Source organism: Schistocerca cancellata, chromosome 5 (genome assembly GCF_023864275.1).
Source record: "Schistocerca cancellata isolate TAMUIC-IGC-003103 chromosome 5, iqSchCanc2.1, whole genome shotgun sequence".
NCBI classification, from domain to species: Eukaryota; Metazoa; Arthropoda; class Insecta; order Orthoptera; family Acrididae; genus Schistocerca; species Schistocerca cancellata.
In genome coordinates, this window is record NC_064630.1 from 102,977,479 (window position 1) to 103,004,437 (window position 26,959).

A 26,959-nucleotide genomic window follows, 5' to 3' on the forward strand; every position below is an offset into this window, starting at 1 on the left:
TTCATGTAAGGACAAGGAAGATGAGATTAGAGGGATTAGGGCTTTTCTGGAAATATATAAATAGTGTTTTTTCCTTGCTCTGTTTTCAAGTGGAACAGGAAAGGAGGTGACTAGTAGTGGTACAGGGTACCCTCCACCATGCACTGTACAGTGGGTTGCGGAGTATGTATGTACATAGACACAGATGCTGATGTACCTAATATGAGGTAATTATACTGTAATTTCATTTCAGTCCCATGTATCATCATAAATCTGGCAGTTATCACAAAGTTAGTGTATTTCAACATATAAAGATTCATAATAGACACACTATCATTCACTTATGTTGATAGCAACAAAGAGATACATTATGTACATTTTCTTCACCTTTACAATAGAACTAGTAACCCCACCCCCACCCCTCTCCCTTAATTTCTTAAAGTATCAAACTTCTGCATATAAAACAGCTTCAAATGTCTGATTACTTTACAAATCCAAATGTGTTAAATATTTTACATTAAGCGTGTAAAACCTTTATGGTTGTAGACACAAAACCCTAATTTGTTGTTTTTATTAGATCTGGATTATTCACCCACAGACTAGTGAAAAAGTCAAAATCAAAACAGTGGTATAATTTCACAGGTACATTCAGTGGTATATTAGTTGTACATGCAGATACTGTCTGCAAAATGTGTTGTGAACAGAATCAATAGAAAAGAAGTAATAAACTGAAATGTAGTGCCAGATGCAGGAGTTGTACTGCACGAACAACAAAAATAAAGTAGGCGATAAACTCTTTTCCTTTCATTGTTTTATTGGGTGTGTCAGGAAGAAAAAGTTTCAAAAAGGTGAAATTATGTGTAAAGCCTTCTGGAAGCTACTACATAAAGCTTTCTGGAAGCTACTAAGTGCTCTCTTTCTCAAATACTGAATGAATACAGTTCATGTAATTTGCTTGCCATGAATTACACTGCCTCAGCTGTCTCTAACTTTAATATCTGTTTTATTTAGTTAAACCTCAGCCATAAAATTATATATATGTAAATGAGTAAATTATGAAACATTTCAAGTTTTTATATCAGTCAGTAATGATGTGTGATAACGAAAATCAAATTTTTGTTGCTACTGTAAGCCATTAGATAGGCAACCTGCAACTGGGACTGAGTGATCATTTTAGCAATTTATCAATATAAATAGATGTACAGTTGCTTATGTCATGAGTGGACAAATTCATTCCAGGGAGGATATATTTACATTCACTTGAATTTGTTTTATACAATATTACAGTTACAAATAATATGTCAGTTAATGTTCTAATTTATTTCAACTCATAAGTTACTTAACATCTCTAAACTTACAGCCAGCTGCCACAGCATATGATGCATACAACGAAACACTGGAAAATATCCTGGATGGTACAACATGCGGTGCTGATGGTGGTACAAAAGATGCGTGTTTCTTATATTTCACTTTAGAAGATGACACATTAACAAAAAAAATCAGTCCAGATAACTTTATATTTCTTAGTGAAATAAATTCAGCAATTGGAATCAGTGATCCTTCATTAAATGTGAGTATTCAGCTTTAAAAGCTTTTTTTATTTATTTTATTTTTTTATTTTTTTATATCTATGGAACTGCTTTGTTGTTCAATGCATAAAACATTTTAAGTATTGGTAGTGTAATTCCTTTTAAATTGTGGAATTGTGGTTTAGATTAATCCATCTCCCATTTTAAAAAAGAAAAATACCAAGTAGTTTACATTCTTTGCAGAATAAAAATTATTGTTTGGATTAATAATAAGCTGATTTCCATTGTAAATAAAACACTCTATATTCTTGTGATGCATGTGAAAACACTATGATACAAATATGAGAAAACTTTGGTATTCAACAACAAAGAATCACATTTGCCTTAATCATTATAATCTACTAGAAAATCAATTGCTCCAAGTGAGCAAGTCACAGTCTTCTTTTATGCACATTTAGGCCTGTCAATGCAGACAAAGTATCCATACTTTAATTCCTATAAGATTTGCTGTAACTGTTAATCTGTTAATGCTTAGAATTTTCAGAGTCTAATAAACTAGAAGTGGTGAGCAATTATGTGGTGCAGTTTTTATCATGTACTGATGGAGAATCATAGGTTAAAGAGAACACCCCCATTGCTTGGAGAAAACTGTACATTTTGCTTTAGCATTCTGAGATAGACAGGGTGTATATGACCTGGGACAACTGGGAGATCCAGGAAAAACACGGCAATTTTTTCATCTGGCTGAAAACCGGGAAAACCTGGGAATTTTTTAGAATTCCAGGAATTTTTCATTGTTTTAGTTTTCAGCTAAATTTTTGTAACTTTGACTGGTAAGAACCAATACTCTAACAAGGGATATTACTGTATCCCACTTCTGCAGAATAATACTGCGGCCATAAAACATGAATGAGAGAAAAAAATGAAAATAAAACTTCAATTGCAAAGGAAATGTGTGACATAAAACAACAAAACACAGTCCTCATACAAGCATCTGCCAACAGAAAAATGTGTGAAAGACTTTAGAAAGTACTTCATAACAACAAATTGCCTCCGATGAGCATGATGTCACAACTGTTTACATTAGATTCGTTTTATCAGTTACGAGTGGGCTCATGGATATGCACAGTTGAGTTGCATATGAGTAGTACCTTCTCCCACTTCTGGCTACAGAAATGTGGCTCTTGGCTGAGTAAGCAGCAAGCAGCTGGATGCTACCGGGCAAAAAGATTTTACTGGCGCACCCAAGCTGCCAGATTCACGCATGCGCAGCATGCCTGGATCGAGGGGTGGGGCAAATCGAGATATTTAAAGTGGGTGGCAATTTCGAGGGGGGGGGGGGGGGGAGCTCCAAATTCATATTATTAAGGGAAAAAAACCTTGTTTCACAAAGTGCCTAGCATTCAGTGCATGTTGACCTATCAGTTATGCATGTGATTTTGAAATGCATCCCTGTTGATTTTTGAACACATTCTAAGTTGATTTCTGAATGAATCATAAGTTCATTTTTGAAGGCGTGCATAGTGTATGTGAGTCCCTGTCAGGGGAATCCTCATTGCATCTAGAAATAAACTTTATTGCAAACAAAATGGGATGGGGCCATACGAGCTGAGTGAAGTAAGTCCGAATGAATGAAAGCCAGTTGCTGTCTGTCCAGTGTTAATTGTGAGGGTTTTTTTAAAAAAAAAGAAAAAAAAGAGGGCAGGATGTGAAACTGGTCGATTGGGAGCAGGAGAGGCATGAGAGGACATTTTAATTTCCACTGTCCTGAATATTTCAATTCCACAGAGTGAAATACAGTGATGTGCGATAGAAGAATGCTGTGTGAAGAGGCATGGCGTTGCACTTTGGCACACTTAAGACCAAATAACATGTCTTACATTTCCTCGAACATATATGTTTTGTGTGTCAGACTCTTCAGAAAGATGTGCCCTAAAATGAACATATTTTTGAAAACTGGATTTTTTAAAATTTTTGACAACTATCAGACACTTGAGGGAGGGGCACTATGTAGTACTTCCCCAGTTCAGAAATACCTTAGATCAGGGCTGATGCACAGAGCAGTCTGAGTTATAGTAGGGAAGTGGGTTATCCTTTGATCCATGTTTACATTTAGTAATTTTGCTATTTCCTCTTCATTTACTGCTCTCACGTCAAATGGAAACAAAACAGGTTTCAGTGGCCGGGAGCTATAATGTGAATTAAAATACATTCACATATTTACAGAAGGCTAAAATATGTTATTAGTTTCAGATTTTTATTTTATTTCCACCTTTCTGGTGGTCAAGCATTAATCGCCTTGCAGAATGATGAAGTTTTTTTGTCAGTTTTCTAAAGAAATTTTGCTTTTATTAATCTTTTCTGCTGGGCAGTCAATGTATCTGAAACAAAGTATTTAATTCCACACTAATGGCTAGTTTCAACTGCTTGCTGCATTTCACGTACACGTTTTCATCTTCTAGCATGAATGGCATTATGCCATAATAAAGAACCAAACATGAGATAATCCAGTAATGGTACTCAAAGAAATTTTCATCCTGAAAACCACACTGAAAAGTTTAATACTAGGCCGAGGCCTACTTCATTGTGAATCTGGACATATAAATGTGCACTTTAAGTATGCACTTTAAATGTGCACAATTTGGTGTAGTTCACAAAATTCCAATGCTCTTGGAGTAGCCTCTGACATCTTGTTTCTTTTATGACATAGTGTAAGACCTTTTGATGTTTTACACGTACAAACATACGGGCTTCCTACGTCATCGTAGCTGCACAGGCGTGGTGGCACCTGTTATCTGGTGCGCTCTGGCAACTGCTAAAACAAACCTACTTCTAACAGGTCACGGTACAATATTGTGAATGGTGGTTTGAAAAGCGTTACATTCAAACTAAATTTCCTTTTACAGAAGTTGAGCTACGTGTGAGAATGTACAATGAGTATCTTAAATCACAGAGTGATTGACTCCCATTTAAGAATCAACTCTTTGATGACAAGCCATTTAGAAGAATTTTGAGCCCAGATGATCAGACTTCTATGTCATTATTAAAAATTTTACTGGTACATTTGTGTGATATACTCTAAAGTGTAACACACGCAAAAAGACCGACATTATATGTGAAAGCTTATCTTCTCTTGCAGCTTATTAACTGTAGAGACTAATATTATCTGTGAAGGCATTTCTTTTCTTGTAGCAACACTATGTATACTAATTTAAACCATTAACTTGTTCTGTTTGTGTGTTCGCGCTACTTAATAGTGATGTTGCTATTGGCTGATTACATCACATGTCCTATGCTTTGAATATCCACTGTCATCTGCTGATGAGATCACATGACATGAGTTATGACTGGCTTACAACAGTGCATCACAATCTTGGAAAGTAACATGGGGTGTTTGGTGGAATTTGAATTGTAATACCAAAATAGGCAGCATACATGTCACTGCATATCAAAGATCTTTCCAAAACGTGTTTTTTTCCCCCTGAGTTTCATTTCCTGAAGTGCCAGGAAATTCTACATCCATGTATAAAACCACAACCACGCAAAGGATTGATAAGTTTTACAGTTCTGAGGGAAAATATACAGTCACTTAACACGGGAAAAGTGCGTTTTCACCTGGGAGATAGTGTATTTTTAACTGGGAAATCTGGGGGAAATCCAGGAATTTTTTTTCCTTGTCTGCATATACACGCTGGATAGAGTAAAAAAATTTGTGTGTACCCTTCAGCCTTCAGGCTGTTCACTGATGAAGTAGGTCACCCTTGTCATTGATTGAAAAGAATTTCTGCATCACAGAAAAATATATATACATCTTGTTGTGAATCAAGAGGCTCTGTCTGGGGATGGAATGGGAAGAAACATTATTTACATAATACAGTAAAAAAGCACCATTTACCTCCCATCTCACATTGATCTGGAGAGCATAGATGTAGAACTTGAACATTTGAGGGAAGTCTGACAGAATGTTGATTTACATATCAGCAGGATTAATTCATACAATGCAACTTTGATTACCATATATCCAGCCTACCTGATGGTGTTTATTGAATCCATTCACTGAGACTTATCAAATACAAATATTTGGGATTATTAATATCAGATGATGGAACCACAGACTACAAATCAACTACTAGGTAATTACTTCAAGGAATAGATGGCGTGTGCTGTCCAGAGTCCTGTGTAACAAAAAACAAACCTTACAATCTAGCTCCTAGACTGCAATCATATGGATGTGCAGAGGACAAGTGAGTGAAAACATAAGAGTAAGTCCAGTAACAAATGCACAGGGCATCCTTGTAGAAAGGAACATGCTACATAAAGTCTTGAATAAATTCATACTGATGTGGAACAACTATTTCTTTTGCTACCTGGATGACTACATCATAAATAAAGCCTCTGCATCACTACAAGTAGGATATTTGGTGTTTAACTTCAAGGCACTTGGCTAATAATTGTCTAAAAATATGTGAAAAAACAGCATTGGTCAAATAAGAGGTGTACCAGGTTATCAAATAGTTCCTTAAGATTAGGAAAGTCAGTTCCATGCAATGCAAAAATATAAGGGCAATCAAAAAGCTTCTATTCAAAGGCCATACAGTCTAGAATGTTGGCTGTTCACCAGTGTTTGCCAAGAAAACCCCTGTTTGTATGCATTTGGTAGTAATGTTGCCATAGTTCACAATGAAGCATTTACTGCACATCAGAAAGATGTGAATACCAGACGAATCCCTTGCCTACATGTTGGTGCATATATATCCTTATTGGAGTTGTTGACAAAATTATTTAATTGGGTAGATAAAAAATCTCTCACCAAGCAGTGACAGAACACACACATAAAAGGCTGTTGTAACTGGCAAGCTTTCGGAGCCAGTGGTTGCTTCTTCAGGCAGAAGGGTCAAATGGCAAGGAAGGAGGGTGAAGGAAAAGAAATGGAGAGGTCTAGGAAAAGGGTTAGATTTTGGGAAAGTCACCCAGAACTGCAGGTCAGGGGAGACTCACCATTCAGGATGAGAAGGAAAGAAGTCACCATAAAAGCAAGTAGCAGTTGAAGATCAGGCTGTAGTTGCAACACTCTGATAATTCTAGTGTGTGAGCAAGTGAATGACATATTTTATTCACCTAAAGAGAGTGTTTTCAAAATGTTTTTTTTCTAATAAATATGTCATTGGAACCTAATTTGTGATTAAGTGGTTACTTGAGTAATGAAGTAACATAATACAGTCTTATATGAAGTCTTCATGGGCTGTCAGCTGAATAGCACCATTGTCTCGTAGCGAGACAATGATGCTACTCGGCTGACAATCCATGAAGAAGTCATATATGAAATTCACCAAGAAAGCCTGCACTCACATATAGTACAGTCTATTCTGAAGTGAAAGTCAACAAATAGTTTTGTTGCCACACTAGTTCTCCAGAGAATTAGTCAAAAATGTTTGGTCCCAGCTAAATACATTGAAGTGACAAGGCAACCAAACAGTGGTAAGAGGTTGACCATGGTGTGCTGGATGGGTGGATAAAGTTTTTTGTGTGTGTGTGTGTGTGGGGGGGGGGGGGGGGGGGGGGGCTGAAGGGGTAGAAGGAATAGGGTGATAACTGGTAGGGATAGGCAGGTTGAGACTATAAGGAATGTATAACCTGTTCACACTCTCTGACACAGGCAGAAAGAGTTGCAGATGGTGCCTAATGAGTGCAGAAATGGCTTGGGAGGGAGCAATAGAACAAAGGAAGATTGTGACTACTGAAAGGAAAGCAAGAGTATGGCTTTATGAATTGATGTGGAGGGCATGGATGCAGAGGTGGACATGTGTGTGGGATAGAAGGTAGCAGAGAATGTGGTCAAAATTAGAAATGTGGGATCAAAGGAACCCCCCCCCCCCCAAAAAAAAAAATGAAAAGAAAAAAAACAGAACTTTTCAAAAAGCTAAACAATCTTATCACCTTCTAAGTACTCTTGAGTGTACATAACACATTGGTTAATCAGTGAATCCATTCTTGGTGACTTTTTTATACGATAAAATATTCATGGGTTTCTTGCCATGTAAGATGGCAGTGTGGGCATGATGTTTCAGAAATGCTGATGTCGATCTTTCCACTTCTTGGCAAAGTGCCAGTCTGTTACAACCTAGTCTCCATATATAGGTATCAGCACAGGTTCTTAAATCACATAACAGCTGCTCCACGACAGTTTACAGCAGTCTGGCCAGTTGTTTATGTAGCTAGCAACTTGCATCTGCCCTACATGGCTCCATACACAATGTAGACTGTGTAACAAAGCAAGCTGGGATATTTTTAATTCCCCTCTTGTTCTGCCATCTTTCTCCTTAAAATTCATTTTTTTCATTTTTGACTAATTACTATTAAGATACGTGACCATAGCCTGCATTTTCATAAAAGAGAAATGTTGGCCCTCAGTTTTAAATTAAATAACACCAGATCTAATTTTGTGTCTAGTTTTATGTATGTAATTGAGTTTCTAATTTATTTTGACTATTAATAGTTAGTACCTTCTGTAATAGGGTGAAATCAGTTATTGTTTTGTAACTTAAATTCTGTCATTGACTTATAAACAAATATAAATGATGTACTAATTATAAACATTTGGAGGAACAACTAATAGTATTCTTAAAGGATCTATTTGGCTCTATTCGAAAACATGTTAGCAAAGCCAGCTCTTAATTAATTCCAAAGTAATTAAAAGTTTTATCAAATGTATTGTTTGTATAATGATATTTGTTAATTTCATGATTTAAACAAATAATTCAGCCTAAACCTTGTAGTAGGAGAAACTGTTAAAAGGAATGAATCTTTCAATATATTCAGTTAATTAAATGAGTTAAGTTTTAATTTTAATTTCTGTAGATTTAACTTCGAACAATGTGTAGTTTCAGTACCTATTATTGTGATGATATATAAGGGCCCACGTTTTGGTCATGAGTCAGTCAATCCACAGCCGAGTGTCAGACGAGGCACCTGTGTTGGTTAGAGCGACAACAATGCCTCAACTTAACAGTGTAATAAGTGTTACACAATTAGGCTGGGTGTTAAAACAGTGGCAGTGTCTGCTCAATACATACCTGATTATTCCTCAAGAACTGTGAACTTTATGGTTAGGCTTCTATTGCTCATAGTTGTTCAACTATAAACTATTGTAGCAGTATGTGGATGGTTCACCTGCAAACTATTAATGAGGCTTATGGAAAGTTTAAACAATAGTGCACTGGTCATATAACTGTATAATATTGAGGGGTAGTAAACAGTTAAAGTAAAAGACTGTGAAATGCAACAGTGCATACGGCGGCTACATTGTTTACAGTAGTCAGTGACCAAATTACAAACCCCATTTTTCAGCCAGTGTAGCAATGCAGTACATTGACACCGAGGACAACCAAAGAAGAAAATAAAAGTAGGAAAACCACTACAATTGCTGTCTCTCCCATATTATTGCTTCAAAGACTAGTTTCAGTGCTCTGGTGAGATAGCAAGATGGCACCTATTGAAAAGTGTAGTGACACAATGCTCCTAAATAGGTAAAAATTAAATAGTGTATCGTGTAAAACGTATCAGAAACGGGTTGTAAAAGGAATCTTGTGTGTTAAACACAACTTTCAGCTGCATGAAAGATGTGCAAAAATATGTTTAAAATTTGTAAGTGATGACATTCACTGGTCATGCCTAGAGTGTTTGTAGAATGAGAATGCGAAACTAGCTTCCACCGTGAGCTCACAGGAAGAAATTATCAAAATCCTACATAGTGACATTCACACTTTAAAAGCAGAACTATCAGTGCAGAAGCAAGAAAACTGTGACCAGAAAAGCGGAAGAAAAAGTTTTTGTGAAAAATCTGAGGCGATTGATGAAAATAGCATGAAAAACACATGGATTGATATATCTGTTCAAAACAATGCACCTGTAACATGTATGGAAGAAACTAGCTCAGAAATCATAAAAACTCCAAATAAATATAAGTGAACAAGTGTAACATACAGAAAAAAGAAATCAACATGCCTCAGTAACATAAAACAGAACGAAAACAGTAATTTCCTTGTTATAGGCAATTCTCTGCTCCAAAATGTGGCAGTGACAAAGTCCGTAATGGATGTTCACCCAGGCATCAAGACCCATCAATTGAAGAAACATTTTAACAACATATACAACTCACAGGATGGTTCAGCAGAGGCATCTCGGAAAAATTACCTGGGATCTTCAACCACGTAGGTACAAATTCCCTTGGAAGGAAGATTGAAGAGGAAATTGTAAATGAACAAGAAATTTAATTCAATCTGCTAGAAACATCTACAAGACATCTAGAATTGTAGTGAGTGCTATTGTCTACAGAAGATCCGTGAGTGATAGTTATATAGCGAGAATAAACAGTGATATAAACAAAAGCTGTAATGATATGGGAGCCGTATATGTAAATCCAAATAAGTTCTTAAGCAATAAATGCCTGGGTAAAGATGGTCTTCATTTAAACAGATGTTTGCTGATACTTGTAAAATTCTGAATAATGGGGGAAACTTATAAGGAATGATGGGGTTGAGAAACAGCATTTGGTAACTAAAACAACAAGACCAAAATGGTACCCAAGAAAGAACATACTGCTTGAAACCATAAATAAGAAACAATGTTCCTACATAATGCACTGGAATATAAACGGTCTAAGTGCCAACTTTCAAAACAAAAGTCATAAAATGGACGATTTATAAATTATTCTTTCAGAGTGTAAAAATATCAAAGTTATTTGTCTCAATGAGCATTGGCTTACATGTGATAATATTAAAATCCTTAACAAAATCAGAAATTTTGAAGTAGCAAACAGCTTTTGTAGACATGAAAAATCACTTGGAAGCTCTTGCATACTTACTCATTCTGATATACACTCCTGGAAATGGAAAAAAGAACACATTGACACCGGTGTGTCAGACCCACCATACTTGCTCTGGACACTGCGAGAGGGCTGTACAAGCAATGATCACACGCACGGCACAGCGGACACACCAGGAACCGCGGTGTTGGCCGTCGAATGGCGCTAGCTGCGCAACATTTGTGCACCGCCGCCGTCAGTGTCAGCCAGTTTGCCGTGGCATACGGAGCTCCATCGCAGTCTTTAACACTGGTAGCATGCCGCGACAGCGTGGACGTGAACCGTATGTGCAGTTGACGGCCTTTGAGCGAGGGCGTATAGTGGGCATGCGGGAGGCCGGGTGGACGTACCGCCGAATTGCTCAACACGTGGGGCGTGAGGTCTCCACAGTACATCGATGTTGTCGCCAGTGGTCGGCGGAAGGTGCACGTGCCCGTCGACCTGGGACCGGACCGCAGCGACACACGGATGCACGCCAAGACCGTAGGATCCTACGCAGTGCCGTAGGGGACCGCACCGCCACTTCCCAGCAAATTAGGGACACTGTTGCTCCTGGGGTATCGGCGAGGACCATTCGCAACCGTCTCCATGAAGCTGGGCTACGGTCCCGCACACCGTTAGGCCGTCTTCCGCTCACGCCCCAACATCGTGCAGCCCGCCTCCAGTGGTGTCGCGACAGGCGTGAATGGAGGGACGAATGGAGACGTGTCGTCTTCAGCGATGAGAGTCGCTTCTGCCTTGGTGCCAATGATGGTCGTATGCGTGTTTGGCGCCGTGCAGGTGAGCGCCACAATCAGGACTGCATACGACCGAGGCACACAGGGCCAACACCCGGCATCATGGTGTGGGGAGCGATCTCCTACACTGGCCGTACACCACTGGTGATCGTCGAGGGGACACTGAATAGTGCACGGTACATCCAAACCGTCATCGAACCCATCGTTCTACCATTGCTAGACCGGCAAGGGAACTTGCTGTTTCAACAGGACAATGCACGTCCGCATGTATCCCGTGCCACCCAACGTGCTCTAGAAGGTGTAAGTCAACTACCCTGGCCAGCAAGATCTCCGGATCTGTCCCCCATTGAGCATGTTTGGGACTGGATGAAGCGTCGTCTCACGCGATCTGCACGTCCAGCACGAACGCTGGTCCAACTGAGGCACCAGGTGGAAATGGCATGGCAAGCCGTTCCACAGGACTACATCCAGCATCTCTACGATGGTCTCCATGGGAGAATAGCAGCCTGCATTGCTGCGAAAGGTGGATATACACTGTACTAGTGCCGAGATTGTGCATGCTCTGTTGCCTGTGTCTATGTGCCTGTGGTTCTGTCAATATGATCATGTGATGTATCTGACCCCAGGAATGTGTCAATAAAGTTTCCCCTTCCTGGGACAATGAATTCACGGTGTTCTTATTTCAATTTCCAGGAGTGTAAAATATGTAATAAGAAATGATTTTAATCATTTGAATGAAGATAGTATATTTGAGAGCTGCTGTATCGAGTTAATGGACCTAAATATCATAGTAGTTTCTATTTACAGAGTACCAGAGAAAGCTGCAATTGAAGCTTTTCTGGCCAAATTTCAGTGCCTCCTTGAAAACGTAAACAAAGAAAAAGAAAGAAAAGGTTGTAATAGCTGCTGACTTCAACATTAATATCCTAGGTGAAAACAATGATGTGTCCAAATTCACTGACATAGCAAAAAGTTTTGTCTCGAAAGTAAACATTAAGCAAGCCACTGGGGTAAATGCACAGTCAGCAACTTGTACTGACAATATCCTAACCAACTATGAATTTGAAGATGTCCATAAATTTTGCTTGGATCTAGGAATCTCTGACCACTCCTCATTATTGATTGAACTACCAAAAATTAACAAAGAAATTCCATGTAACACAAGCTCTATGAAAAGGAACTTCAATGAAAAAATTTAACTGTATTTATAAATAAGATAAGAGAGGTTGAATGGCTTTATGATAGCTTTATTTCAAGTTGTAGTATCTTTGACAAATTTTTAAGCAGTTTTCTTGGGGTGTTTAATGAAACTTTTCCATTTACAACCACATGTCACAAAATCACTGGTAAAGTTAAATGGAGTATAAAAATTTCTAGTGTTAGGAAGAGGCAACTACATAATGAACTGAAATATAATAAAAACAGGTATTTTACTGAATATGTTAGATGTTATAAAGCTACCATCATAAAAGTTGTGAAATGACAAACAATAAGTTCATTTCACAACATAAAAGTAAAACAAAGGCAGTGTGGTCTGTTGTCAAATCAGAGTTAGGTGTTAGAATTAATAGAAATGAAATATCTAGGATTAAAGTAAATTATAGCCTTATTGTAAACCCAGCTCAAATATCGGAGTGTTTAAATTAATTCTTCATAAATGTGGCAAAGCCAGATGTTGATATAGTAGAGTATCAGAGTAAAGTAAACCCCTTTGGACTCCAGCAAAGAGCTGAGTATCTCACAGATTTTAAAAAAGTCTCAATAAAGCATGTGGAAAACATTATATTATCATTAAAAAATAAACATTCAGCTGGATGGGATGGGATACTGACTAAAGTGATTAAAGCAGTGTACCACATAATAGCACCTCCACTACTTAAAACAATTAAGCAATCTTTTAAACAGGGGTGCTTTCCTGATGTGTTGTTGAAGTATGCCAAAGTCAGACCTCTGTTCAAGAAAGGGTCGAGGGAAGACATGGGAAACTATCGTCCTATTTCTATTCTTCCAATTTTGTTGAAAGTGTTTGAAAAAGTAGCAGCAAACCAGATACAAAATTTTATTGTGAAAAAGATATCATTATAAATAATCAATTTGGATTTCAAACAGGAAAAAACACTCTGGATGCAGTAAATAACTTTATTGAAAAGATATGGAAAGCACTGGACCAGAGGAGTAAAGTTGCTAGTATTTTCTGTGATCTTACTAAAACCTTGGACTATGTAAACCATGCCTTGCTTATCTACCAATTATATAAATATGGGATTAAGGGCAATACTCTCAAATGGCTTACATCATACCTGTAGAACAGAAAACAAAGGGTAACTATCACTTCACATGTGGTGAATTATTTTTCAAAATGGAGTACTGTATCACAAGGTGTGCCTCAAGGCTCCTTTTGGGGCCAATCTTGTTTCTATTCTAAGTAAATGATTTATCCACAAATATCAATTCCCCATCAGTTCTGTTTGCAGACAATATTTCTGTTTTAATTGAAGATGGTGATGCAGAAAAAATTCCAAACTTCATTGTGAGCACACAGGACACCCTAGAAAACTGGTTCCAGTTCAATGGGTTGAAACTGAATGTTGCAAAACCCCATATGGTACATTTCCAAACCAAACACTCAAAATGTGCAGAGCTTAAAATATAACGCAATAATCAACTTATGGAAGAAGCTGATACTGTCAAGTTCCTAGGACTAAATGTGGACAAGTACTTGAACCAGAACACACAAACTGAATCCTTATCAAATAAAGTAAGCAGTTTTGCATTTGCAAATTCTATTGACATGAGTACACAAAAAATAGCATACCATAGTTATTTTGAATCAGTCATTAGGTATGGTGTAATTTTCTGAGGAAGTTCAAGTAGAGTATCTCGCACACTGAAACTTCAGAAAAGAGTTATCAGATACTTGTGTACCGCACAGAAAACAGAATCTTATCACCCATTATTTCAACAACTGTAAATCCTAACTGTACCCTCCATATAAATTTATGCAATTATTATCTTCCTACACAGCAGGCAAAAATTATTAGAGGAAAATCATTTTAACCACACATAAAACACAAGAAATAAAAATAATTTTATGCTTCTCACATACAAATTGAAATTATTTGAACAGGCTCCACATTATATGGGAATGACAATATATAACAAATTAATGGCCAAACATATAATTACTTTTAAGCCAGAGATCCTAAAAATAAGGCTACATCAGATTCTGGGGGAGAAATGTTGCTATTTGATAGAAGAATTTTTAGAGGATGAGATGATAATTTAAGCTAGGGTAATTTAGTGTTAGATTTTTAGATATTATTTTCATTATTGTTATTCTTTCTTTACTCAGACGTTATGTCTGGTCAAAAATGGAAAGTGATGCGGACCTTGATCAAGCGTGACTTCCTTTTAACTGTACGATATTTGTTACATTGCATTTAGGAACTTTCGGGAAATTGAACATGTTTCATCAATAATTACGGATTTCTGTAGTTGTATATATAAGTTTGGATGTAGCTTGTATTGCATTGATGTACTGGTGAATATTATATGGTATGACTCCTGTAGTTGATAGTATAATTGGTATAATGTCAACTTTATCCTGATGCCAAATGTCTTTGACTACCTCAGCCAGTTGGATGTATTTTTCAATTTCTTCTCCTGTTTTCTTTTGTATATTTGTTGTACTAGGTATGGATATTTCGATTAGTTGTGTTAATTTCTTCTTTTTATTGGTGAGTATGATGTCAGGTTTGTTATGTGGTGTTGTTTTATCTGTTATAATGGTTCTGCTCCAGTATAATTTGTATTCATCATTCTCCAGTACATTTTGTGGTGCATACTTGTATGTGGGAACGTGTTGTTTTATAAGTTCATGTTGTAAGTCAAGCTGTTGATGTATTATTTTTGCTACATTGTCATGTCTTCTGGGGTATTCTGTATTTGCTAGTATTGTACACCCGCTTGTGATGTGATCTACTGTTTCTATTTGTTGTTTGCAAAGTCTGCATTTATCTGTTGTGGCATTGGGATCTTTAATAATATGCTTGCTGTAATATCTGGTGTTTATTGTTTGATCCTGTATTGCAATCATGAATCCTTCCATCTCACTGTATATATTGCCTTTTCTTAGCCATGTGTTGGATGCGTCTTGATCGATGTGTGGCTGTGTTAAATGATACAGGTGCTTGCCATGTAGTGTGTTCTTTTTCCAATTTACTTTCTTCGTATCTGTTGATGTTATGTGATCTAAAGGGTTGTAGAAGTGGTTATGAAATTGCAGTGGTGTAGCCGATGTATTTATATGAGTGATTGCTTTGTGTATTTTGCTAGTTTCTGCTCATTCTAGAAAGAAATTTCTTAAATTGTCTACCTGTCCATAATGTAGGTTTTTTATGTCGATAAATCCCCTTCCTTTCTGCTTAATGTGAATCTTTCAGTTGCTGAATGTATGTGATGAATTCTATATTTGTGGCATTGTGATCGTGTAAGTGTATTGAGTGCCTTTTGTGTATATAAAACAAAATTGTGTTATTACAATGATGCTGTATATAAACATCAGCTTTCTATGTTTACGGTAAATTTTATCAAACTTTTGATATGTCTACTGTACCTGAATCAAATGAATTTGATTACTTATCTTATGAGACTAATAAACAATTCAGAATTCTGATGGGGGCAAAATCCTTATCGTGATTAACAAGATTTGTCAACACTCGTATCTTGATTGCCTCCTTAATAATGCTGTCTAAGCAATGATTAGTTAAGCAGAAGGCAGACATCTTTTAGAAATTGAAGAGGTGCTTTTCCGTTGGGCTATGCTCAGCCAGGGAACATTTTTTTCCCTCTTGATAGAGAGAGAGAGAGAGAGAGAGAGAGAGAGAGCCTTGCACTTGTCCAATGTAGGATTTTCCACATTCGCACGGAATGTGCTAGACCCAGGTGAACAAAATTTGAGGTAAAATTTCACATTGCCCAGAATGTTCCTTATTTTGCAGATGGTTGAAACATTGGAATGATACCTCTCTTAGGCAGAGCTTGATCAACTCATGGATCTTGTTGAGATGGTCGAGGACTTCATCTAGAGAGGTTCTCCCATATAGCAACACCACAGATGTGTCATCATTATATCTGTAGAAATGTTTAGGTAGCTGAGGTAATGTCCTAAATGTCATCTTTTCTAATTCTTCCAGTTAAATATTTGCCATGACACATGATAGTGGCACACCCATAAGAAATTCATTAACCTGTTCATAGTTGTTTCCGTCATGCAGAAAGTATGTAACAGCAGTGCCCAATCTAACTTTGAATAGTTAAATGACCATCTAACATAAATGACTGTCTAATCAAGTGGTGACCTAATCTCAGTAGTTACACTGAATGAATTTAGGTGTGCTGTTTAACAGTGTTCCATTCTAGATGTGAGATTATAATCTAAAAGAATTAAATTAAATATACTGTTCAGCTCAAAATCAGTGTAACTCTACTTATATACTCACCCTATAACTTAACTTGCTTGCAAAATGTATTTTCAAGAAAATTAAGAGAAATACCATTCTCTGACATTAAATACAGTTCCCACAAGTATATTGCACCAACATTGTTGAATAAGTATGTGTGGGCCCAGAAGTGCACTCAGTTACTCTAAATGTACTGATGTCCACAACATGTGCAACTTATAATTTTGTAAAGAAACCAGTCTCAGACAAGTGTTCATCAGCCCTCAGTTTCAAGTACCAGACTGGTTGTCTTCTTGGCTAATCAGAACAAATCACATCTAGGATAAGTTCTTATGCACATTGTATAATGGTGGTTTACAAATCTGCTCACTTCAGAAAAACCAAATGGGAAGTTAGAATCTATGAAACATGGTTAATGAACCAAAATGAATGGGAACATGAGTAAGTACTCTTTTACAAATAATCAAAAACTTTAGCGAGGGGTGTGTAGCAAATGCTACATTTATATGTTGGTAGTGTTACAGTAACAATGTTGTCATATATCAACAAATTACTATGTTATGACTGGTACAACAACAACATCTTGTCTTAAAGAGAAAACAGGTAGACCTATTACACTGACAGAACCACAGGCACATAGACACAGGCAACAGAGCATGCACAATGTTGGCACTAGTACAGTGTATATCCACCTTTCGCAGCAATGCAGGCTGCTATTCTCCCATGGAGACCATCGTAGAGATGCTGGATGTAGTCCTGTGGAACGGCTTGCCATGCCATTTCCACCTGGTGCCTCAGTTGGACCAGCGTTCGTGCTGGACGTGCAGACCGCGTGAGACGATGCTTCATCCAGTCCCAAACATGCTCAATGGGGGACAGATCCGGAGATCTTGCTGGCCAGGGTAGTTGACTTACACCTTCTAGAGCAAGTTGGGTGGCACGGGATACATGCGGACGTGCATTGTCCTGTTGAAAGAGCAAGTTCCCTTGCCGGTCTAGCAATGGTAGAACGATGGGTTCAATGACGGTTTGGATGTACCGTGCACTATTCAGTGTCCCCTCGACGATCACCAGTGGTGTACGGCCAGTGTAGTAGATCGCTCCCCACACCATGATGCCGGGTGTTGGCCCTGTGTGCCTCGGTCATATGCAGTCCTGATTGTGACGCTCACCTGCACAGCGCCAAACACGCATACGACCATCATTGGCACCAAGGCAGAAGCGACTCTCATCGCTGAAGACGACACGTCTCCATTCGTCCCTCCATTCACGCCTGTCGCGACACCACTGGAGGCGGGCTGCACGATGTTGGGGCATGAGCGGAAGACGGCCTAACAGTGTGCGGGACCGTAGCCCAGCTTCATGGAGATGGTTGCGAATGGTCCTCGCCGATACCCCAGGAGCAACAGTGTCCCTAATTTGCTGGGAAGTGGCGGTGCGGTGCCCTACGGCACTGCGTAGGATCCTACGGTCTTGGCGTGCATCCGTGCGTCGCTGCGGTCCGGTCCCAGGTCGACGGGCACGTGCACCTTCCGCCAACCACTGGCGACAACATCGATGTACTGTGGAGACCTCACGCCCCACGTGTTGAGCAATTCGGCGGTACGTCCACCCGGCCTCCCGCATGCCCACTATATGCCCTCGCTCAAAGTCCGTCAACTGCACATATGGTTCATGTCCACGCTGTCGCGGCATGCTACCAGTGTTAAAGACTGCGCTGGAGCTCCGTATGCCACGGCAAACTGGCTGACACTGACGGCGGCGGTGCACAAATGCTGCGCAGCTAGCGCCATTCGACGGCCAACACCGCGGTTCCTGGTGTGTCCGCTGTGCCGTGCGTGTGATCATTGCTTGTACAGCCCTCTCGCAGTGTCCGGAGCAAGTATGGTGGGTCTGACACACCGGTGTCAATGTGTTCTTTTTTCCATTTCCAGGAGTGTATTTATGGAATATATGTCCCTATACAGTGTCCTACTCAGTGGCACCCATCAAACAGTTTCAGTGTAATGATTGATACAATGTAGTTCAAGGCTTAACTCACATCAAAGCTCAATCTTGGAAATACTCAAGCCTGATATCCAGCATACTCATTGTTTCACCAGTGTCCCACCAATTTGTATCCGTTGCACACGTGAAAACTATCTTACTTCATCTAAGCATAAAATCAGAACACTCAGTTCACAATTTACTCAGTATTAATTTATGTCATTCTGTAATTCCATCAGTATGGTGCACATATTTATTTAAATGATTTATTTGTGCCCTCACATGCGAAAACCTACACACGTTTCATCATTGTGTCACCAGTAACTTTCTTTTATTCTTCATCCCTACCGCTCGATTGTTCAGTTGCAGTAGTAAAAAACACTCTCTCTTATATACAAATAGATTGAAATATTCATGTTCAGGTAGATGTACCACTTGAATGTACTGATATTTACTACTAAATATAATGAGTAAAACAAAATAATAAAGGAAAAAATATTTATATAGGCACTTTAGAGATTTACTTTACATGTAAGGATGAAAATGTTGTTCCCGTAAATCAGTGTCTCTTGGAGAGCAACCACAATCAACAACAAAACAGTATAAAAACTCATCAGTTTAATTCCTGGGTCTGTTTAATTGGTTTTAGGATTCCCAGAAAGAGTGCTGAATTTCTAATGTACTGGCTGCAGTGACTCATGTGGACTCCTAATAGAGACACATTTTTCCAAAGTAAACTTCTTCCATCACTGACTCACAACATACTTCCTGCATGCCAGAAACTACTATAAACAAGCAGATGGGTTTCTAATGGGCTCACCTGCATCACCTGTAATGGCCAACTTTTACATGGAAAAATTTGAAAAGATGCACTAAGGATGACAATACACTGCTGAAACATTTTATTGCACTGCACAGAGCACAAACCTTCAAAGGCACAGTATTTTTATAGCCATTTACTGTCATGGCTGTCAGATCCTCCATCATGTTTTCTTCACTGCTTATAACTGATGAAACTAGTGTCTTTCCATGCTCCTCTTCATATGTAGAAAGAAGAATAAATTGTATGGAGCTACGTCAGGTGAGTAAGATGTATGGGGCAAGGGAGCATGCTATTTTTAAGAAAAAATGTATGAGCAGGAGGAGTGTCATGGTGGCAAAACCAGCCTCTGTTATTAGATCTTCACCTACCCTTCAAATAGAAAAAAACATAGTTAATGATCTGATGTGGTGGAGTGAACTATGAATGCACTGTCCCTCTTACATAAAAAAGTAAATGAAAATGAACATTGTCTTGATGCTTGACTTTAACTGATGAATTGTTTTGGGTGAGATGACAATGACTTCTTCATTAACTTAATTGTTGTTGACATCATTCTGACAGCACTATGACTCAGCACAGTAATGATTTGGAAAAAAAATTGTGGATTAGTTTGGAGCTGTATCTTCTTCAGTGTGGGCTTGACTTTGTTCTCAGTCACACCTGAGTAGCGTTGCTCTTCCAAAAATCACAGACCATTGGACCATGGGAACTCCAAAATGTGGTTAACATGACCTTTGCAAGCCTATGGTTGAGTTTTGAACTTCTTATGGACAGGTGATTCAGAGTGTTAGCACCACCTGCTTTCACACTTGAACTCTTGCTCAAATTGATGTATTCAAGTTTGATTAGTGTTTGAAATCCTGCCAAAAAATGCATCACCTTTGCTACTGCTACAGTCTTTGAGCTCAATGCATATGTGAAATCTCTGTTCTTTGTGGTAACAGTAAGTTCTCTGGAGACACACATTCCGCATGTTGTATGGTAGTTCAGTTTGTTTTGAATGGTGGAATGAATTGTACCAACACTTACTCAACATTTTTCAGCAATTCATTCAGGTGTAAGTCATTGATTTTCTTGGATAAGCCAATAAATACAAGCCTGCAAAGCTCAAGCTTTTACTGCTACCATATGCCCAGAACAATGCTTGTCAGTTACACTTCTGTGGTCGTGTTTAAACTTTTCCACCTGTGCATAAACTCTCACATGGCTCATGCAACTACTGCCATGTTGTTTCTCCTTCTGGAAATATATTTGTGGCAGTTGTACACTTTCTGATAGTTATAAATCAGATTCCAGAAGCCTGTTCATCAAATACACATTCTTCAAGCAGACACACAATCACAACTGAGACCTTAGATGTTACTTTTATGTAAATATTAATTGGACAAATGATTAACACTTTTTGTAAGGTTGCCAATTAACACAAGAGCTTCAGTTTCCTGCAGTACACATTACCTTCACTATATATGTTTGTCTGTTTAATTATTGAATGAGCTACTTATACTACATGCACAGTAAGTAAAATTCATTGTTTACTACCCTTCCAGGTGCTGCAATTTTAATGACCAGCAATTTAGGCAGTCAAAGCCCTGAGAGAGGATGTTTGAATCTTGGGTATTGGTTTATAAGAGACTGTGGTCCTTTGCAGCTGGTTTGTAGAAGATGGGGAAAGGGTGTTGAATATTAGGGTGATGTGTAGCTATGACACAAGATATCAGTTTGCGGACGTGCTTGTTACTGCACATGACTCATCCACAAGCAGCTAGACTGTATGGGAGTGACTTTCTGGTGTGGAAGGGATGTATAAGAGATTAATAGCACCCTTTAAGTGTTGTTGATTCCGATTCTTTTACACAGTATTTTGACAACCAACCCAGCTGTCTTCTTGGTGTCTGGACACCAGCCAGACTGAAGTATTGTACAGTCTTTGATGCTCATTTGTTTTCCAGAGCCTACACTCATATTCCATGCAATGCACGTTCTCTCAGAATTCTGCTGCTATAAGGGATGAGATGGTCAGTAAGACTTTAATAAACTGAATGACTAATCTGAAGCCTTGCTCAAACAGAACCTCTGTCCCAGTTTATAATGTGTTTTGGCACTGCAGTCCATGGATGGTCTGACTGTAAAGAAGATGCTTTTTAGTGTGGAGGGAATGGAAGCTATTAAAATGCAAGTACTGTTGACTGACAGTTAGTGGGGTGCATATGGACTAAGGACAATTTGTTTTTCTTTTTTTTAAGAGGGGGGGGGGGGGAGGGGTAGTGGAGCATCAGGGTGCAAGTCAATGACTGAACAGGTGACATGCTGGGTTGAAGAGGAACTCATGAAGTGAACAGGAGAGAACGTGTTTAGGCTGAGAAAACTTATGACCTTATGTAGTTTTTTTTTAATACCCTCAAAGGAGAAGTGTTTGTGGGCAGTCTCAGATATGATATTTCTGAATGGGGGCAAAAACTTGATAGAGGTGCATCCCCCCCCACCCCTCCTCCCCTCATCCATTTCAGATAGGATGTCAAAAGTTTTCAAAAATCTATTTTTCAAAAATATGTTCATTTTGCAGCACACATCTTTCTAAGAATTTTATATACATATAAAACACATATATTTGAGGAAGTGTAAGACATGTTATTCCAAAGTGCAGTGCAACACCTTTTCATACAGCATTCTTCTATAACACATCACTGTATTTTGGTCTGTGGTATTCAAACATGTATTTTTTGCAATGGAAGCCATCAACCCCATAGTCAGGACAGGAGAAATTAAAATGTCCTGTGGTGCCTTTCCTGCTCCCAGTTGCCTGGTTTGAGCCCCCACCCCCTGCAAAAAAAACTCACTGTTAATAGTGGGTGGGAGTATTTGTGACCGAGAAATTAAGAACTCTTCAGAAAATTTGCACTCTTTATTGTGGTTTAGTTAATAGCTTTATCTTTTGTATGGCACAGAATTAAATACAGGGGACAAAAATTCAGTAAAGAGAAGAGACAAGAAAGATAGCACACATTTCTTCAACCCATAGGTGCCAGCATTTTTATCTAATCTTGCTACAGCTTTACATGGGTATGCTTTACTTTCTGTGTAAGAATCTGTTACTTCATCAAAGTTCGTCAAATGTTTTGCTGCATGAAAAATCAAAATGTCATTGTGTAATACAGAAAAAGCTGTTAATACAAATAGTATCTATTCTTGATTTGATTACATCTGTTTTGTCACTGTCTGCTAGATAAAGTGAAATAGGCCTTTCTAATATTGCAGCAATTGTATCCCTTTCAAAAGCCAAACCCATTTTTAAATGCTGCCTCGCATGTGGGAGTACCTACAACAGCCTAACAATAACCCAAAGAAGCAAGACTATTTTGGCACAAATAGTCATTTTTATGCACCTCATTCACATAAACAACACAACAGAATATAAGTGACGAAGTACCAATATCAAATGCCTATTAGGTCTACTACAAGAAAAAATTTTTATGTTAGGAAATAGCTTCACATTTCATTTATATGCTCCAGTTTTTCAAGCATGAAATTGAAAAGTGGTAGTAAGAAACTTTTATATAAATTTGGAATTGACATATTTTTCCATGTAATTTGTGTGATTTCCCTATTTCTTCTCCTTCCTAAAACATACAAATTCTGTAACTATTCATGCCAAATTCTGTAACTGTTGTGTCACTGTCAAAACTTATTCTTGGAGTAACTTCGCTAACCATGCCAAAATTACCAGTTGAGTTATATCTTGTTTATTCTCTGGTTATGCATTATTATGTGTTTGAACACATTGCTATTCTGAGAATAGATGCTAAAGTGGCTCCTAACTGGGGGAATGTACAACAAGTCCTTAGTAGTAAATAAGATCAGAGAACTATAAATGAGAACTGAAGGGGGAACACAGAGATAAATCTTGAGTTACACACTGAAAGGAAAATCGAAAAGCCCAATGTAAATATGTGAAATAAACTCGGATAATAGAAAAATAAACAGATGAAAAAGAATCTGACATACAATTTGAGGGCTTGGCAACAAAAATTCTAAGAGAAATTTGTGAGGAAAGGATGAAACAAAACACAACTGCTCAGCCCAGTGGGGCTGCAGTGCTGGGAAAATGTAATATATAATCATCTGGGACAAATTAATTTTGCATGTGTGTCATTTCTATTAATAATGATATGAAACTTCCTGGCAGATTAAAACTGTGTGCCGGACTGAGACAGCAGAGTCAAAACCTCATCCTGGAATAATGATACACATTAAAATCATGAGGATGACACACTGAGTGGTCAATAAGACATGTAAACAAGACTAATATCAATATGAAACTTTCGGACAATGTCCTTCTTCAGAACTAAGTACACATACACACACACACCTGCATGATTACATTGTCCCAGTGGATTACAAGGTGCTGGCCTTGGTTAAGGTTCTGGGTTAAGTGTCTCAATCTGCCAAGTAGTTTCAAAACAGTACACAATCCAGCAGACCAGAAGATTCACTCTGGTTTTAACTATTGTTACCATTTTCCTAACCACTTGTGTAAGATGTGCCACTAACATTATAAAATATTGTTTTTATGTGCTTTTTACAATTTCAATCTCTCTTACAGATAACATCTGTGAGTGGCCCATATCAAGTGTCTGACAGTGATACTTACACATATAGTATCACTGTTTCATCCAATGCTATAGCACCTTTTGTGTGGTTGGAAGCAGAAAATATCAATGGGTTTTTCTCAGACAATGGATTTATTATTCTCCAACCAGTCACTGAACTTCAGTTTTACACAACTCAGGAGACAACAGCTGAAGAATTGGAAAGTGCTCTTTCTGTCACGTCTGTCATGAGCTCATTTCATTAATCTCATTGTATCATATTAGTAAATGTAATTATGTTTAATATAACATCCAGTGGACACAGAAAAATGAGTTTTCTTTTAATTTTATAAGCTGGCAAATGTAAATAATTTTTAACTGCAAACTTATGATGATCACATTGTACACAGATTAAAAGAAATTAATGAATAGAAATAAATAAAACTGTCAAAAATTTATTCCAAGTCACATTATTTGTTTAGACACACAGGCAGTCACTGATGACAACTTCTTTTAAGCAACTTATGACCAGTGCTAGTCTAATAAGGCTACTCATGTAGTAAATTATCAGAACTGTTTATGTATTTTGCACGGACACTCGAAACTGGCCAGGACTTACTCTGAGGAGATGAAGATCTAACAAGGGAAACTCCCCATCACAATCCCCTCAGTTTTAGTCTTAAGATGGCCCATTGGATAGCCCATCAAAAAATGAACAAAGATCAACTGTTGTGCGGTCTGAGGCGTCTTACCACAGTTTGGGGGGCTCCCCCCTCCCCCCCCCCCCCCCCCCCTCGGTGGTTCGAGTCCTCCATCAGGCATGGGCGTGTGTGTTGTCCTTAGTATAAGTTAGTTTAAGTTAGATTAAGTAGTGTGTAAGCCTAGAGACTGATGACATCAGCAGTTGGTCCCATAGGAACTTATCACAAATTTCCAAAAAGATCAACCATGAAAACAGGAAGGTGTACTGCACTGTGAAAAAAGAAGCAAAATAGAAACAACAAATGGTCCCAGCTCAAGATGTGCAGCCTTGTGGAGTGTTGTGTAGACATCATGATTATGTGGTCATGTTGCAGGACTGTAAAGGGGAAGATCCATGTTCAAATCTTGCTTGTGCCCCAAACTTTTTTTTCTTTTTTTTTCACAAAATTATGAATTTTCCATCTGGTCATTGACACATCTCTTCTCCTTCCCTAGTCTTGGCAATTGTCATACTACACGTTGGTTATAGAAAAAGTCATGTGGTAAGACTATATAACCGCCACAAATAAATGTGAAGAACAGTGAGAGCAGGTGAGCTTCTCACAGAAATGAAAACAAAGAAGTGGGTGTCAATTATGTTGCAACAAAGTAATTCAGAAGTCGAAAACTTTCAAAACGGAGCCCAAGAGTCATAAAATGTGGTACTTGTGTAGAAAAATAGGAGGTACATCAAAAACTTTCAAAACAGAACCCAAGAATCATAAAATGTGGTACTTGTGTAGAAAAATAGGAGGTACATAAGTTTCGAGGTCCCTTTCTTACACCTTTCTGTTGCAAATGGATGTTACACCATGACAAAGACAAAATCTGAATACAGCGAACAGACACATTAATAATAGGGTGGACAGTTCATAATTTTGTGGAAAAAATGGGAATGAGTGAGGCTTTAACATGGATATCTCCTTCATAGTCCAACACCATAATTGCATAGCCACGATGCTGTGGTTACACAAGCAGGCTCATTGCTGCACCTTCTGACCTTGGACCATTCACTGTTTTTATTTTACTTCTTTTTTCCCACAAATCAGTACATCTCCTTCCTGTTTTCATGCTTGATCTGTGTTCACTTTCTGATGAGCTATTGACTGGGATATCTTATGACTAAATCTGGGGGAGGGGGTGTGTGTGGTAATGGAAAATGGAAAATTTTCCTTGTAAGTACTGACAATAGACACAAACAAACTGTAAAAAACTATTTTAAATTTCGGAACTATTCTAGTTTTTGGAACTATTCCATCATCAGGGAGGAAAGAAGTATAGGTTATTGAAGGTTAGAAAGGAGGGGCAGGTCATTATACCAAAGGATGAGGCAATTAAGGAAAACAAAATGCCTGAGGAGGTAACAGAGTAAGTACGAGGTAAAAGAAAGTACATAGGTAAGTAACATGCCAGTTTCACAAACGCTACAAGGAAAGCAGAAAAGAAGATGAAAGAGAGATAAAGGAAGGGAATGCAGACAAAGAGAAAATGAAGAATATAACTGAGTATATAAAAATAATTTTTTAAAAAGAGAGTGATTTTATGTTAATAGGAGTTCCATCCAAGATTATCATGTTAGTGGCATTTATTCACTTTCACATTGTGTTCTGTAAAACACATAACTAAGGAAAACCTGCAGTCATGTGGTATGAGCAAGTTACATATTAATAAGCAGAAACGACCACTGCAGGCTACTTCTGTGAATTACTTACACTCAAGCTCTGCCATTCTGGCCACACACCAGCCAACTGCTGTGTCAATCTCAGTCAGTGGTGCTATCTGGATATGGTATAGAGGGGGATAAGCTCAGCACACCACTCTCCCAGCAGTTGTCGCCTTTGCAAACCTTGAGTTGCTTCATCTCATTCAAGTAGTTTCTAAATCGGCGCCACAAAGCTTAGTGGACCCTACTGCAATCCTCCTACCCAAGAAAAATCCCTGGCAGTACCAGGAATTGAAACTGGGTCCTCTGAGTGGCAGTTGGCTGTGTTAACCATTCAGTTATAGAGGCAGATGTGACTTACACTAACAACATATTATGGCTAGTGTTAAACTATTCATAATTATGAGAAAATAGTCTAAATTATTTTACATGTATTTGTATATATTAGAAGAAAAACAGCTAGCAGTACTCTGAAAGGATCTACTGTAGCTCTGCTTTTATTACCCAGCTGCTGTTTTTGTCCAATATTTCAAACAAATCCTTTACATAAATTTACACAGAGCACTATCAGGTGTCTGTATACTGGAAAA

General features: G+C 38.2%; 1 protein-coding gene across 1 annotated transcript in view; it reads left to right on the forward strand.

Moving 5' to 3' along the window:
• LOC126188176 (beta-mannosidase-like) overlaps nucleotides 1-24,393 on the forward strand; it is a 317,638-nt gene extending 293,245 nt beyond the window's left edge. The window contains exons 13-14 of the mRNA XM_049929697.1: nucleotides 1,340-1,549; nucleotides 23,980-24,393. Of these exons, the coding sequence (XP_049785654.1) occupies nucleotides 1,340-1,549; nucleotides 23,980-24,231 (462 nt within the window). The 3' untranslated portion in view covers nucleotides 24,232-24,393. The remainder of the gene's footprint in view (nucleotides 1-1,339; nucleotides 1,550-23,979) is intronic.
• The last annotated feature ends 2,566 nt before the right edge of the window (nucleotides 24,394-26,959 follow it).